This window comes from Paramormyrops kingsleyae, chromosome 12 (genome assembly GCF_048594095.1).
Source record: "Paramormyrops kingsleyae isolate MSU_618 chromosome 12, PKINGS_0.4, whole genome shotgun sequence".
Classification (NCBI taxonomy): Eukaryota; Metazoa; Chordata; class Actinopteri; order Osteoglossiformes; family Mormyridae; genus Paramormyrops; species Paramormyrops kingsleyae.
Window position 1 is genome coordinate 963,693 of NC_132808.1, and position 12,868 is coordinate 976,560.

At 42.7% G+C, this 12,868-nt stretch overlaps 1 protein-coding gene across 1 annotated transcript in view; it reads right to left on the bottom strand.

Annotated features, from left to right (window-relative positions):
- Nucleotides 1–12,532, bottom strand: part of LOC111844771 (uncharacterized) — a 63,361-nt gene extending 50,829 nt beyond the window's left edge. Inside the window, exons 1-6 of the mRNA XM_072718484.1 lie at nucleotides 12,198–12,532; nucleotides 11,635–11,979; nucleotides 4,824–5,174; nucleotides 4,139–4,240; nucleotides 3,242–3,337; nucleotides 2,381–2,473 (exon numbers count right to left, since the gene is read on the bottom strand). Of these exons, the coding sequence (XP_072574585.1) occupies nucleotides 2,381–2,473; nucleotides 3,242–3,337; nucleotides 4,139–4,240; nucleotides 4,824–5,174; nucleotides 11,635–11,979; nucleotides 12,198–12,258 (1,048 nt within the window). The 5' untranslated portion in view covers nucleotides 12,259–12,532. The remainder of the gene's footprint in view (nucleotides 1–2,380; nucleotides 2,474–3,241; nucleotides 3,338–4,138; nucleotides 4,241–4,823; nucleotides 5,175–11,634; nucleotides 11,980–12,197) is intronic.
- Between the last annotated feature and the right edge of the window lie 336 nt (nucleotides 12,533–12,868).

Genomic DNA, 12,868 nt, shown 5'->3' on the forward strand with positions numbered 1-12,868 from the left:
GTGTTTATATAATTTTCACCAAATCAGTGTTACATTTAAAACTTTACAGAGTGCAATGAGTGTTGTTTTATAGTGTTACATTTTATTAGCTCTTATAGTGTTCAGTTGACACCATAGAGTGTTAGATCATTGTAACTCCACCTCTTCCCAGATTCCAAGCCCATATAGGTGGCACACAGGTGCATAATGGGTGGTCCCTATCTGGCCCATTTTAATGTGCATATACGAACTCATTTGAGAATCATAAGAGCCACCGTGATTTACCAACCATCATGAGAAAGACTCTGACCAAGAAAGACTTCTCAGCCTTTACTTAATATATATGAAAATTTGTTCAGATTAGTGCTGTTTTTTTTTTTTAAGATCAGAGCGCTGTGTGCTACGACGTTAAACAAAGCCTTGCTTTTCCTGACTTTTTCTTGCGTATGATTTTTAAATTAGAAAAAAAGATATTTGTGTATATTTTAATGGTGGGTGTGGTGTATTTGTGGATGTAAGCCGATTTTGGTTACCTGTTCTAACCTTGGCTGATGGGTTTTGTATATGGAAATGTGTTACGAGAGTTGTGACACCCTTTGCTATGCAGCTCCTGGTACCGCCCACTTCCCTGTAAACCATTGATGTTGGATGTTTATTTGCATACCATGATATTGTACAGCCTTTTAAGAGATTTTTTATTTTTTTTTATCCACCATAATGGTATTAAATAAGGCATGTATAAGAAACCTTGCTCTAAGGATCTGAAGGCTTTCCGAGAGAAATGCCATGATGAGGCAAATGTTAAAGGATGACAAATCGGCGCTAAACTATCTTCCAAGAAGAATATCCCATTCACATATTTGAAATGAAACCAATCAAAACTCACACCTACCACAGTCACTATACTACTCAGACCACCTGGCATACATGAACTCAAGCATAGAAAAAGGCCTGGATTCATAATGCTAAAATATGATAGACTAATATCCATGACATACCATCCTAGAACACAGATTGTTCTAAAATTGCACTAGGGGAGCTCTCACCTTCTCTCAGCCCTGCTAAGTAATTATGTTATGCATTCTAACAAGCTTTATTATCTGTGTCAATAAGCACTGCTTTTACACTAACATTCCTGCTGAGAGGCTAGTTTGATTACCAGTCTTGGCCTTGTCATTAGGAACACATGACAATTTGCACAGTGCTGTTTCACATTGGATTCTCACTGGTTTTCCCCAAGACTGGTAACACACATTTTATTCAGTTTCATACCACAGGTGATTGCAAGAGAGCTCAATTGGTTTACTCTTATACTGGTACAAGAAAACTATTTCATATGTTAAAAAAGAAACTAATAATACATTTTTAAACATTATTTCTCTAACTCAATCCTGACTTTGATGCACAAATAAGACAAAAGTCAGAAAAAACAAACGTGTTAATCTTACATGAACACAGGGGGATGGTTTCCAGAAAAATAAATGTAACAATCGACAAGGTCTTGTTGGTCATAGTCTTTCTTATGATGGTGGGTTAATCAAACACGGTAGCTGGCTGCCCCAGACATAAGCCACCCATTATTTACCTGGGTGCCACCTATATGGGCTTGGAATCTGTGAAGAGGTGGAGTTTCAGTGATGTAACACTCTATGGTGTCAACTGAACACTATAAGCGCTAATAAAATTTAACACTATACAAAAACACTCATTGCAGTGATAAATGTAACACTGATTTGTTGAGAATTATATAAACACCATGCATTGTTAATTTAACACTGGCAAATTTGCTGTATAGGTTAATCTAACTTGTATTACAGTGTTGCCTTAACTCTTAAGTCAAAGTTAGCTGAACCTCTGTCTATAGGTTTGTTGAACTTTTGTAACTGAGTTGACAACTCAAAAATGTATTGCGGCATGTTGCCTTGAATTTTTGAGTTGGCTGAACATTTTTTTTTTTACAGTGTATGCTTCTGCCCAAGCAGTTCCTTCATGAACTTGAAGGGCTTGGTGATAAATGCAGTGCTTTCAGGCTCTTTCATGTTGTTGTCTCCAAGGCCACTCTGCCCAGCGGAGGACCCTGATCTTCTTGAGTAGGATGTACATCAGCTGAGCCAAGCCACTGTGGTTCTCTTCTTTTGCCTGTTTGTATTGGGACCTGAAGGTTTTCATCTCCTGCCAGATACTATGAATCTTCACTGCTCTTTGGTTCTTTACATATGGTCCTTTGGAAGCTCTCGGCTGCTTCTCTCCAAACTGCTCTGACACAATGCTGACAATGATCGCTGTCTTGGTCAAATTAACTCCGAACACCCGTCATTATTTAACAGTTGATTTGAAAGCACCTTTTTTCAAACAGGGACAACCTACTTTAATTTTATGTGTAGGAAACATGGAAACATACCTGTAAATAATTTCCGATACGGAGCCATATAAAACAACACCAGGATATACAGCAGACTGACGGTAGGACAAGTAACAGCCTCTTCTGTGGATCCTGGGAAACAGTTAACATTGTGTTTTTTTATTTATTTAGCAAACCTTTTTACGGAGCCCCTTATAGAGCACCGTAAGGGACATAGGTGATAAAAAAAATGTTTTACCATATCTGGTGCCCACTAGATACTAAGTGGTGCCCACCAGATACTAAGTGGTTCTCACCAGATACTAAGTGGTGCGCACCAGATACGGTAAAAAATATATAAATCACCTATGTCCCCTTTTTATCCAAAGTGACTTTTTTTTTTTTTAACAGAAAGCAGATTAAGAAAATATCTGGAGCTATTGAAAGTTAAGGGCCATGCTCAAGGGCTCATGTGTAAAATCACTTTGTCAAGTCTGGGATTTAAGTCAGTGACCTTCCAATTACAAGCACCGCATCCTAACCTGATGAGCTGCACACAACCCTGAGGAATTACTGATAAAATTGAGGGAATCCTTTTCTCTTACAGTATTTATGTGGGCAGCCATAGAATTGTTCCCCAGGTCTGAATGCAGCACTAGGATCCCCGTTTTTCCTGTTTAAATTTCTTTACTTCTCACAACTTCCTTCCTTCTACTCTGCCGAACTTTACATTGGATTTCATGTTATCCATCATTTCATTATTCATTGATAGCATAAAATTCTATAATTAGTCACCAGGGGGTGCTGCCTCTGCTGTTGTTAATTACATCTTTATTTCATCACAGTGTGTTTAATGATCTCCCTATACTATAAATTTGCCTCTTTTTAAAGCATTATTTAACTGATATTCAATGGGCTCACCTTCAGTTACACCCCACAGGATGAAGGCTGTGGAAACCATGATTGGTGGAATTGTGACATGTGAACCGTGACTCAATAGAGCCTGTTTGCTTTTATCTATGGAGAGAAAGTAGAACCAAATTTAACCATATGCTGTTTAAAATTAGATGATGGTTCATGCAAAGTTTAATGATCTACAGCCATCCTCTGCTGCATGCTCACCTACAGACACCCAGTACAGACTGTCAGTCTCACTAGATGCAGCTCCTGCTTTAATTTTAGTATAATTTCTATGAGGACATCAGCTTTGGTTCATTGTTTTGGTTTGCTGGGGTTTACAGTGATAAGACTTTCTGAAATGATTCATATTCACATATATGTGTTTGTTACCAGAGACACAGGATCAAAGCATGTTAATTATGTCACAGTTAAGCCTTGCAATGGACAGGTACCCTGTGTAGATACAGTCCTGCCTGATGCCCCATGTCTGCTGAGATAGATAGATGCTTTATTGTCATTGTAAGTACAGTAAGATTTAGTTTGGAACACGCCAGCAGATGCACAGTATATTTACAATTAAATAGATTCAAGGCATAAATAGAGTGGGATAGTATGTACAGTCACTATATACTGTATGTACAATATATATATATACAATAAGGTGCTTGTAAGTAAGTTCGCGTAGGTAGTTTTGAAGTGGACTAAATGCACATAAATATGGAAATTGCACATGTGGGGTACTGCTTCAGAATGTTTGAGATCAGTGCTGTGAGTTCAGAAGTGTGATGGATGTGGGGTAAAAACTGTTCCTCAGCCGGGTTGTGCGTGCGATGCCCTCTACAGGATAAGTGGCTGCAAACATGGATCCACTGATGTCATTAAAATTACTAGAAATGACAGAGCAGATGCTACACTTACCTCCCCTTATTAAATGCCTGACAGATAAAGCACCAGTAAGTAGGACTACCGGTGTGACAGCGATGCACAGCCCCAGAATCAGCCAATGCAGGGATGAATAACCTAAAATATTCAGAATTACATTCCATTAGTCATTTTCTAAAATAGGCTGTTTGTCATGCTGCAGCATAATCAACACGTCCACACATTTAGTCTCACAAAGTGGAGCAGAAATTTATGAACAAATCTTTGTCCATAAGTGTGACAACATGTCATAGAGCTGTCTAATTGTATTACCCAGTCACATTATGTTATGTGCAATTAAAACACCATGTTATTACTGCATTTTTCCCAGTCACACTCTCATGGTCTCCATAGATCCTAAATGAATATTAATAATAAAACCATACTTATATATTCACTGCATCACTCTAATAAAATGTACCTGTTATGATAGAGCTGAACACTGCACTAAAGCTGAAGCCTGAAACAAATTTTCATTCATTCATTTTATGTATTCTGTGCCTTTAAAACTGAATTAAATTTGACCCTTTCTACTGTTATACTGAGCAGATTAAACACTATGGCATTTGCATAAAGATCAGTCTGCAGCAGAACCACTGAGGCTTAGCGGAATGAAAATGTGATTTAATGACACAAAACTATGCTGAGATGCATGTTAAAACCAGTCCTTCCAGTGACTCACCCAGTGCTGCTATCCTGGCAGTTGTATTGGCAGAATCAGTATCTGAGTGGACTTCACACCTGAACTCTCCTGTGTCTTCAGTCTTCACATTCCTCAGTTTCATTGAGAAGTTTCCTTTGGGAATTCCCTCAGTGAAGAATTCAGCTCTTCCAGAGTATCTTCCATCCTGTGACTCTGGTCTGTTCTCTCCATTATCATACAAAAGGACTAAGATGTCATCGTCATCTGTCTTTATCCATTTCACCTGAAGCTCTGTCCGATTAACATGGGTGTCCACAGAGCAGCTGAGAGTCACCTCCTCTCCCACATGTGCATAGACAGGCTCATCTGTACCCGTCACCACCAGCCGCTCTGGAACAAGAACAGGAAGATTCACACAACCTGGCAACCTGGCATTTTGTGTTTTCCCCTCGTATTCAAGGAGGAAACGTAGGTATTTTTGTTTGTTTGTTTCTCAGCAGAAGAATGAAGTGTTACACCGAAAACCTGAAAAGTACAGTCTGCTTTGGATTTTGCCGGCAATAGCATTGGTTTGGAAAATCCCGTGAAAATACCACGTACTGCAGTATCCTGTAATTCGCCTGGAATTCAAATGGAAAAACACCACGTACAATTAGAGGGGGGCGATACATCGGTTTTATTGATTAATTCAAATTTACATGGATTTAGGATTTCCATTTGGTGTCTATATCATTTATGTAAATTAGGAACAATAGTGGTCCTAAAATTGAACCCTGCGGTACCCCACTATGAACGCAGGCCCACTGTGACATCGAGCCTCTTATAACTACTCGCTGCTTCCTATCCGTTAACCAGTTATCAATCCAAGTCGCTACAGTTCCTAAAATACCTGTCGCTTTGAGTTTAAGTGAGAGCCTCTTGTGGGGAACAACATCAAAAGCCTTTTGGAAATCTAAATAGATGACATCATAGGCCTTCTTATCATCAACTTCCTGAGTAGCTTCCTCAAAAAACTCCAACAGATTTGTTAAACAGGATCTACCTCTCCTAAATCCATGCTGGCTATCCCTCAAAATGTTATTTGAGTCCAGGTAATCTACCATTTTCTCTTTGATTATAGCCTCCATAACTTTACCAGTTACTGTATACAAGTTAGACTGATTGGCCTATAGTTTGACAAATTACTTCTATCCCCTTTTTTGAAAATGGGCGTTATGTTGGCATGCTTCCAATCAGAAGGTACCACACCTTCAGATAAGGATTTTTGAAACAGTAATGTTAAGGGTTGGCAAATAATATCCCTCATCTCTTTTAACACTATAGGTAAGATGCCATCAGGGCCCTGTGATTTATTTATTTTGAGCTTAGCTAGGCTTTGCAAAACATCAGCTTCAGTTATATATATATTAGTTATAGACGATGTTGGATTAGTAATAAGAACTGGTAAGTTACTAGTGTCCTCAACAGTGAATACCCGTGCAAAACTATCATTGAACTCATTTACTATGTCAATGTCGTTTTCAATTATAAGACCCTTACTATCCTGCAGATTAGTGATTTCAGCTTTTAGAGCTCTTTTAGAGTTAAAATACTGGAAGAAACTTTTAACGTCATCCTTAGCCTCCAATGCGATCTTCCTTTCGACATTCCTTTTAGCTCGTCTAATGTCATTTTTTAATTCAGCCTGTAGATTTAGATACTCTTGCTTTATTACGTCATCATCAGTTATTTTCCATCTCTGGAACAAAGCCCTTTTCCTCCTTACTTTATACTTTATGTCCCTATTAAACCACCTAGGTTGCAATTTCCTTGATTTATTCTTGCTAGAAACAGGTATGAAGTCCTCTTGTACTTGCAATAATGTGCTTTTAAAAAATCCCCATGCCTCTTCAACAGTTTTGTTAATTAACTCCAGGTCTATAAGATTCTAACAGGTTTGGATGCTGTTCAACCGAATAGTTACTTCAGCATTAGTTCAAATACAAGAACTCGTGGCCATAGGTGGAAATTAGCGGGAGAACATTTCAAACAGGATTTAAGGAAGCACTTCTTTACACAGCGTGTAGTCAGAGTATGGAATGGTCTTCCTGATAATGTAGTGCAAGCTGAATCCTTGGGTTTCTTTAAATCAGAGCTAGATAAGATTTTAACAACTCTGAGCTATTAGTTAAGTTCTCCCCAAGCGAGCTCGATGGGCCGAATGGCCTCCTCTCATTTGTATAGTTCTTATGTTCTTATGTAACATCCAAAGTTAAGCAAGCAACCGTCCCTGACACGTTTTCGAACTGTGTGTCATATGATAAGAATGGGGCACGGTAGAAGGCGATAACAAACACTGTCGCGATGTATATTGAAAAAGACATGGTGCCCATACATACTGTGGAAAAGCCTGGATTTATTAACATGCTAAACGTTTTTACAAGTTTCTAAAAGTGTTTACAATGGCGTGGTCTGCCATCTCACTTACAAGCATCTTTTTCGGCTTGTCAGATTGCACTTTAACCTTAACCCTCTGGGGTCTAGGGGTAGGAAACACACTTTCACACTTTTTGACTGGGGCATGATCACACATTTCTTCAAATATCATAAACTTAATTCATGGCAAATAAATTATTTCTTATATATTTGTTTTGCCATTACACTCATCTTTATTTTAATATATATTGTAAATATGTCAGATTTTTGTTAAGTTTGAAATTTGACATCAAAGTATAGACATTGCAAAATGCAGTTTGGAACACTTGCAGAAACATTATAAAAGTACATAGTAAGCAATGCTGGCAGTTTGTTTTGATCCCAGATATCTGATCACCAAAGTCTTGGCTACATGAAGATGACTAAATGGTGTAGATGCAACATTCATTTGGATAAATAAATAAGAAAAACCTAACTCATGTCACTATTTCTGGCTCCTTTCATTGAATATGTAGCAACTTTCATGTGTATGAATGAGCCATTGTCACCTGGCCACGTCCCCAACCCCCTTTTATGGCGCTGAAGGGGATGTATCTGGATCGCGTTTCACCGTTGCGCTGTTAATCAAATTACCATGCGAATGTGATTTGAATACGCGCTAATTTACTATTTATAACTATAACTATTTATAATGTGAATAGCGATCTTCGGGTGAGAGCGGTACTACACGCCCCCGATGCAGGTAAAACAAAGTAAGATGACATGGTTTACTTTTTTGCCGATTTAACCTAGTTAAAAAAACTTTAATACTTCCGACAATGAACGTTTTGAAAACAAGACAGATTACGGATTTAGCCAGCGTTTTTTTCATGATTCTACATTAAGATTTCAGCGATATATAAACTGAAATAGACGCGAAAAGTACGCGATGTCGCCGACGACATACTCGACCCCAGAGAGTTAAAGGAAGAAAAAAATACAGTTAAAACTTGTTTTGAACCATTTATTTGTCATCTGTAGTTTGATTTCGAGTAGGGGAGGGGAAAATTGATTAAAATTGAAAATCGGATTTAATTTTTAGGCCAGATCGCCCCCTCTTCTGGAGCCGACACCTTATCGTGGTGGAGAGGTTTGCGTGTTCCAATGATCCCAGGAGCTAAGTTGCCCGGGGCTTTAAGCCCCTGGTAGGGTCACCCAAGGCAAACAGGTCCTGGGTGAGGAACCAGACGAAGTGCGGCTCACAAGACCCCTAATGATGAGTATAAACATTGATCCACGATTTCCCTTGCCCGGACGCGGGTCACCGGGGCCCTCCCCTGGAGCCAGGCCTGGGGGTGGGGCTCGATGGCGAGCGCCTAGTGGCCAGGCCTACACCCATGGGGCCTGGTCGGTCACAGCCCGAACAAGGCATGTGGGTCCCCCTCCAATGGGCTCACCGCCTGTAGGAGGGGCCATAGGGGTCGGCTGCAGTGTGAGTTAGGCAGTGGCCGAAGGCGGGGACCTTAGCGGTCCGATCCTCGGCTGCAGAAGCTAGCTCTAGGGACATGGAATGTCACCTCTCTGGTGGGGAAGGAGCCTCAGCTGGTGCGCGAGGCTGTGAGGTTCCGACTAGATATAGTCGGGCTCACCACGACGCACGGCTTGGGCTCTGGAACCAGTCTCCTCGAAGGGGGTTGGACCCTCTTCCACTCTGGAGTTGCTCACGGGGAGACGCGCCGAGCTGGGGTGGGCATACTTATTGCCCCCCGGCTGGGCGCCTGTACATTGGGGTTTACCGCAGTAGACGAGAGGGTAGCCTCCCTTCGCCTTCGAGTGGGGGGACGGGTCCTGACTGTTGTTTGTGCTTATGCGCCAAACGGCAGTTCAGAATACACACCCTTTTTGGAGTCCTTGGAAGGGGTGATGGAGAGCGCTCCCCCCGGGGACTCTCTTGTTCTGCTGGGGGACTTCAATGCTCACGTGGGCAATGACAGTGAGACCTGGAGTGGCGTGATTGGGAGGAATGGCCCCCCCGATCTGAACCCGAGTGGTGTTCTGTTGTTGGACTTCTGTGCTCGTTACGGATTGTCCATAATGAACACCATGTTCAGGCATAAGGGTGTTCATATGTGCACTTGGCACCAGGACACCCTAGGCCACAGTTCGATGATCGACTTTGTAGTCGTGTCATCGGACTTGCGGCCACATGTCTTGGACACTCGGGTGAAGAGAGGGGCGGTGCTGTCAACTGATCATTACCTGGTGGTGGGTTGGCTCCGCTGGTGGGGGAGGAAGCCGGCCAGGCCTGGCAGGCCCAAGCGTATAGTGAGGGTCTGTTGGGAACGTCTGGCGGAATCCCCTGTCAGAGGGAGTTTCAACTCCTACCTCCGGCAGAACTTCTCCCATGTCCCGGGGGAGGCGGGGGACATCGAGTCCGAATGGGCCATGTTCCGCGCCTCCATTGTGGAGGCGGCTGACCGGAGCTGTGGCCGTAAGGTGGTCGGTGCTTGTTGCGGCGGCAATCCCCGAACCCGCTGGTGGACACCGATGGTGAGGGATGCCGTCAAGCTGAAGAAGGAGTCCTATCGGGCCATTTTGACCTGTGGGACTCCGGAAGCAGCTGATGAGTACCGGCAGGCCAAGTAGAACGCGGCTTCGGCGGTCGCTGAGGCAAAAAGAGTTTGGCGAGGCTTTGGAGAATGACTTCCGGACGGCTTTGAGGAGATTCTGGTCCACCATCTGGCGTCTCAGGGCAGGAAAGCGGTGCAGCATCAACACTGTTTATGGTGGGGATGGTGCGCTGCTGACCTCAGCTCGGGACATTGTGGGTCGGTGGAAGGAATACTTCGAAGACCTCCTCAATCCCACCAACATGCCTTCCAATGAGGAAGCAGAGTCTGGGGACTTGGGGGTGGACTTACCTATCTCTGGGGCAGAGGTTGCTGAGGTGGTTAAAAAGCTCCTCAGTGGCCGGGCCCCGGGGGTGGATGAGATCCGCCCGGAGTTCCTTAAGGCTCTGGATGTTGCAGGGCTGTCTTGGTTGACACGCATCTGCGGCATTGTGTGGACATCGGAGGCGGTGCCTCTGGATTGGCAGATCGGGGTGGTGGTCCCCATCTTCAAGAAGGGAGACCGGAGGGTGTGTTCCAACTATAGGGGGGTCACACTCCTCAGCCTCCCTGGTAAGGTCTATTCAGGGGTGCTGGAGAGGAGAGTCCGTCGGATAGTTGAACCTCGGATTCAGGAGGAGCAGTGTGGTTTTCGCCCTGGCCGTGGAACAGTGGACCAGCTCTATACACTCGGCAGGGTCCTGGAGGGTGCGTGGGAGTTTGCCCAACCAGTCTACATGTGTTTTGTGGACTTGGAGAAGGCATTCGACCGCGTCCCTCGGGGAGTCCTGTGGGGAGTGCTCCGGGAGTACGGGGTGCCGGACTGCCTTATAAGGGCTGTTCGGTCCCTGTACGACCGGTGTCAGAGCTTGGTCCGCATTGCCGGCAGTAAGTCAGACTCGTTCCCGGTGAGGGTTGGACTCCGCCAGGGCTGCCCTTTATCACCGATTCTGTTCATAACCTTTATGGACATAATTTTTAGGCGCAGCCAGAGCGTTGAGGGTGTCCGGTTTGGTGACCTCAGGATTAGGTCTCTGCTTTTTGCAGATGATGTGGTTCTGTTAGCCTCGTCAGACCGTGATGGATCCCCCACCTATCGCGGAAGTTACATTCCAGACCCATCAGACTGTGGAAAACTGTGAATTTACGATATTTTCCTTGAGACTTGAAGAGTCCGTTAACTTAATGGGAAATGTGCCGGTAATTTTCTGCCAGTACATTTTCCGTTTTTTGACGGATTTTTTTTTACAGTGAATGCGCATAAGACCATGGAATTCAAAGTGTATTTTCTTGATGATGATACAGTATAAGTTGACCAAACCTTTAATAAGATCTTGTCTGTAAAGTATGGGAAAAGTAGGAATTTTCTGTTTTTAAATACATCCTCTACGTACTTCGTACATATGACTATAAATCATCCTTTTCCTATGCGGGATCGCTTAATTAGTCTGTTATCATCCTAAAAGCCACCTGATACCACACATTTTAAGCGCAGAAGATTTTACCATGTATCGGCAAATTGCGGACAGCTTGACAGCAGTTGACATTCCTGATGGAATCTTGTGATTTGCGCATAATTCAGCGTACATAATGTGGGACATTACCACACTTAAACTGCCATATAGGTGAAGATGAATATCAGTAAAATAGAAATATGATTGTCACTTTATATATTGTGCTTGTAACACTAATTATTTACGAATATAAAAAACGAAGTTTACACAGCACCACTACAGACGTGACGTCACACCTCTGACCACAACATACTCGTCTCCGCCAATCTCAATATGAAACCTACGCCTCTGGTTCCATGAGTCATAAGCCATAAACCAGAAAAGTTCACTTGCCTACATTCTGTATTTCCACTCGTGCTTCAAGGTCCTTCTGCTCTGTGTAAACCACACACTTGTACACTCCTGCATCTGTAATCCTCACATCCTCAAGCAGCAGAGAGAAGTTGCCTTTGGGGATCTCCTGAGAGAAGATGCGCGCTCTGCCCCTGTAGGCATCCCCCTGTGATTCAGGTCTGCTCTGACCCCCCTGGAATAGGTGCACGATGGTGTCTGAATCAGTCCTTCTCCAGTCCACCTCCAGCTCCTCCAAAGGCAGGGGTCTGTCCACAAAGCAGGGCAGCAGTACAGCTCCTGTCAGCCGGGCTGTTAGAGGACCAGCAGAGCCGTGTAGCAGGAAACCTACCACAGGGATATATATCTATATATAATCTCTATATGACAACAAAACATTAAATAATAAGTCAAAAACACCAATCCCAATGCAGTTACTTTAATATTTGGTAAGCATACCTGGTACTTATTTAATGCACCCAAAACAAGAACAGCTCGATTGCATTTATTCAGCTTTATTATATGAGTTTGGCAGACACATAAAACTGTATTCCAAAAGTACATACCATCAGAGTTAATGATGAACAAGATCAAAATAATGCTGAAACTTTTGATCTGCATCTCCATCTTTCTCAAACAAAGAACCGTTTCAATAAGACAGGAAAACTTACGTACATAGTTTCTTTTTTAATAAACAGCTTATAGGTGCTTTGATTAACACAGTTACATCCTTACAGGAAATGCTGTCTGGCCATACTTTTACTTTCACTTTAAACTTGGAGCTAAAATACACCTGAACTACCGTATGGCAGTTTTTTTCCTGATCCAATGCAAATCGCTCAAGGAACGCTTAATTGGCTCGTTGTTCATTGTTAACTTAAGAGAAAACTTTGTTGCAACATCTGCATAAATATACAAAAAACAAAGAGGTATTACAGCAGAGGCGGGACCACAGGGGTGGCTGAGGGTGGCACCAACTAACCTTGAAACCTGATTGGCCACCCTGCCTGGCCACCCCCAACAGAGCTGTCAATCAGTTTGTTCAGTAGTGGTGTGCGATACTACAAGATTTGGTATCGATGTGATACCAAGTAAACGCAGGGAAAGTATCGCCAATACGATACCAATATCGATACTTCTTAATAATTAAGGTGGATGCATCATTAAATTGCTAAAGCTGAATTAATTTTCATTACCTTTAAGTGTTTTTGTGATTTTTTTTTTGATTAATTATGTA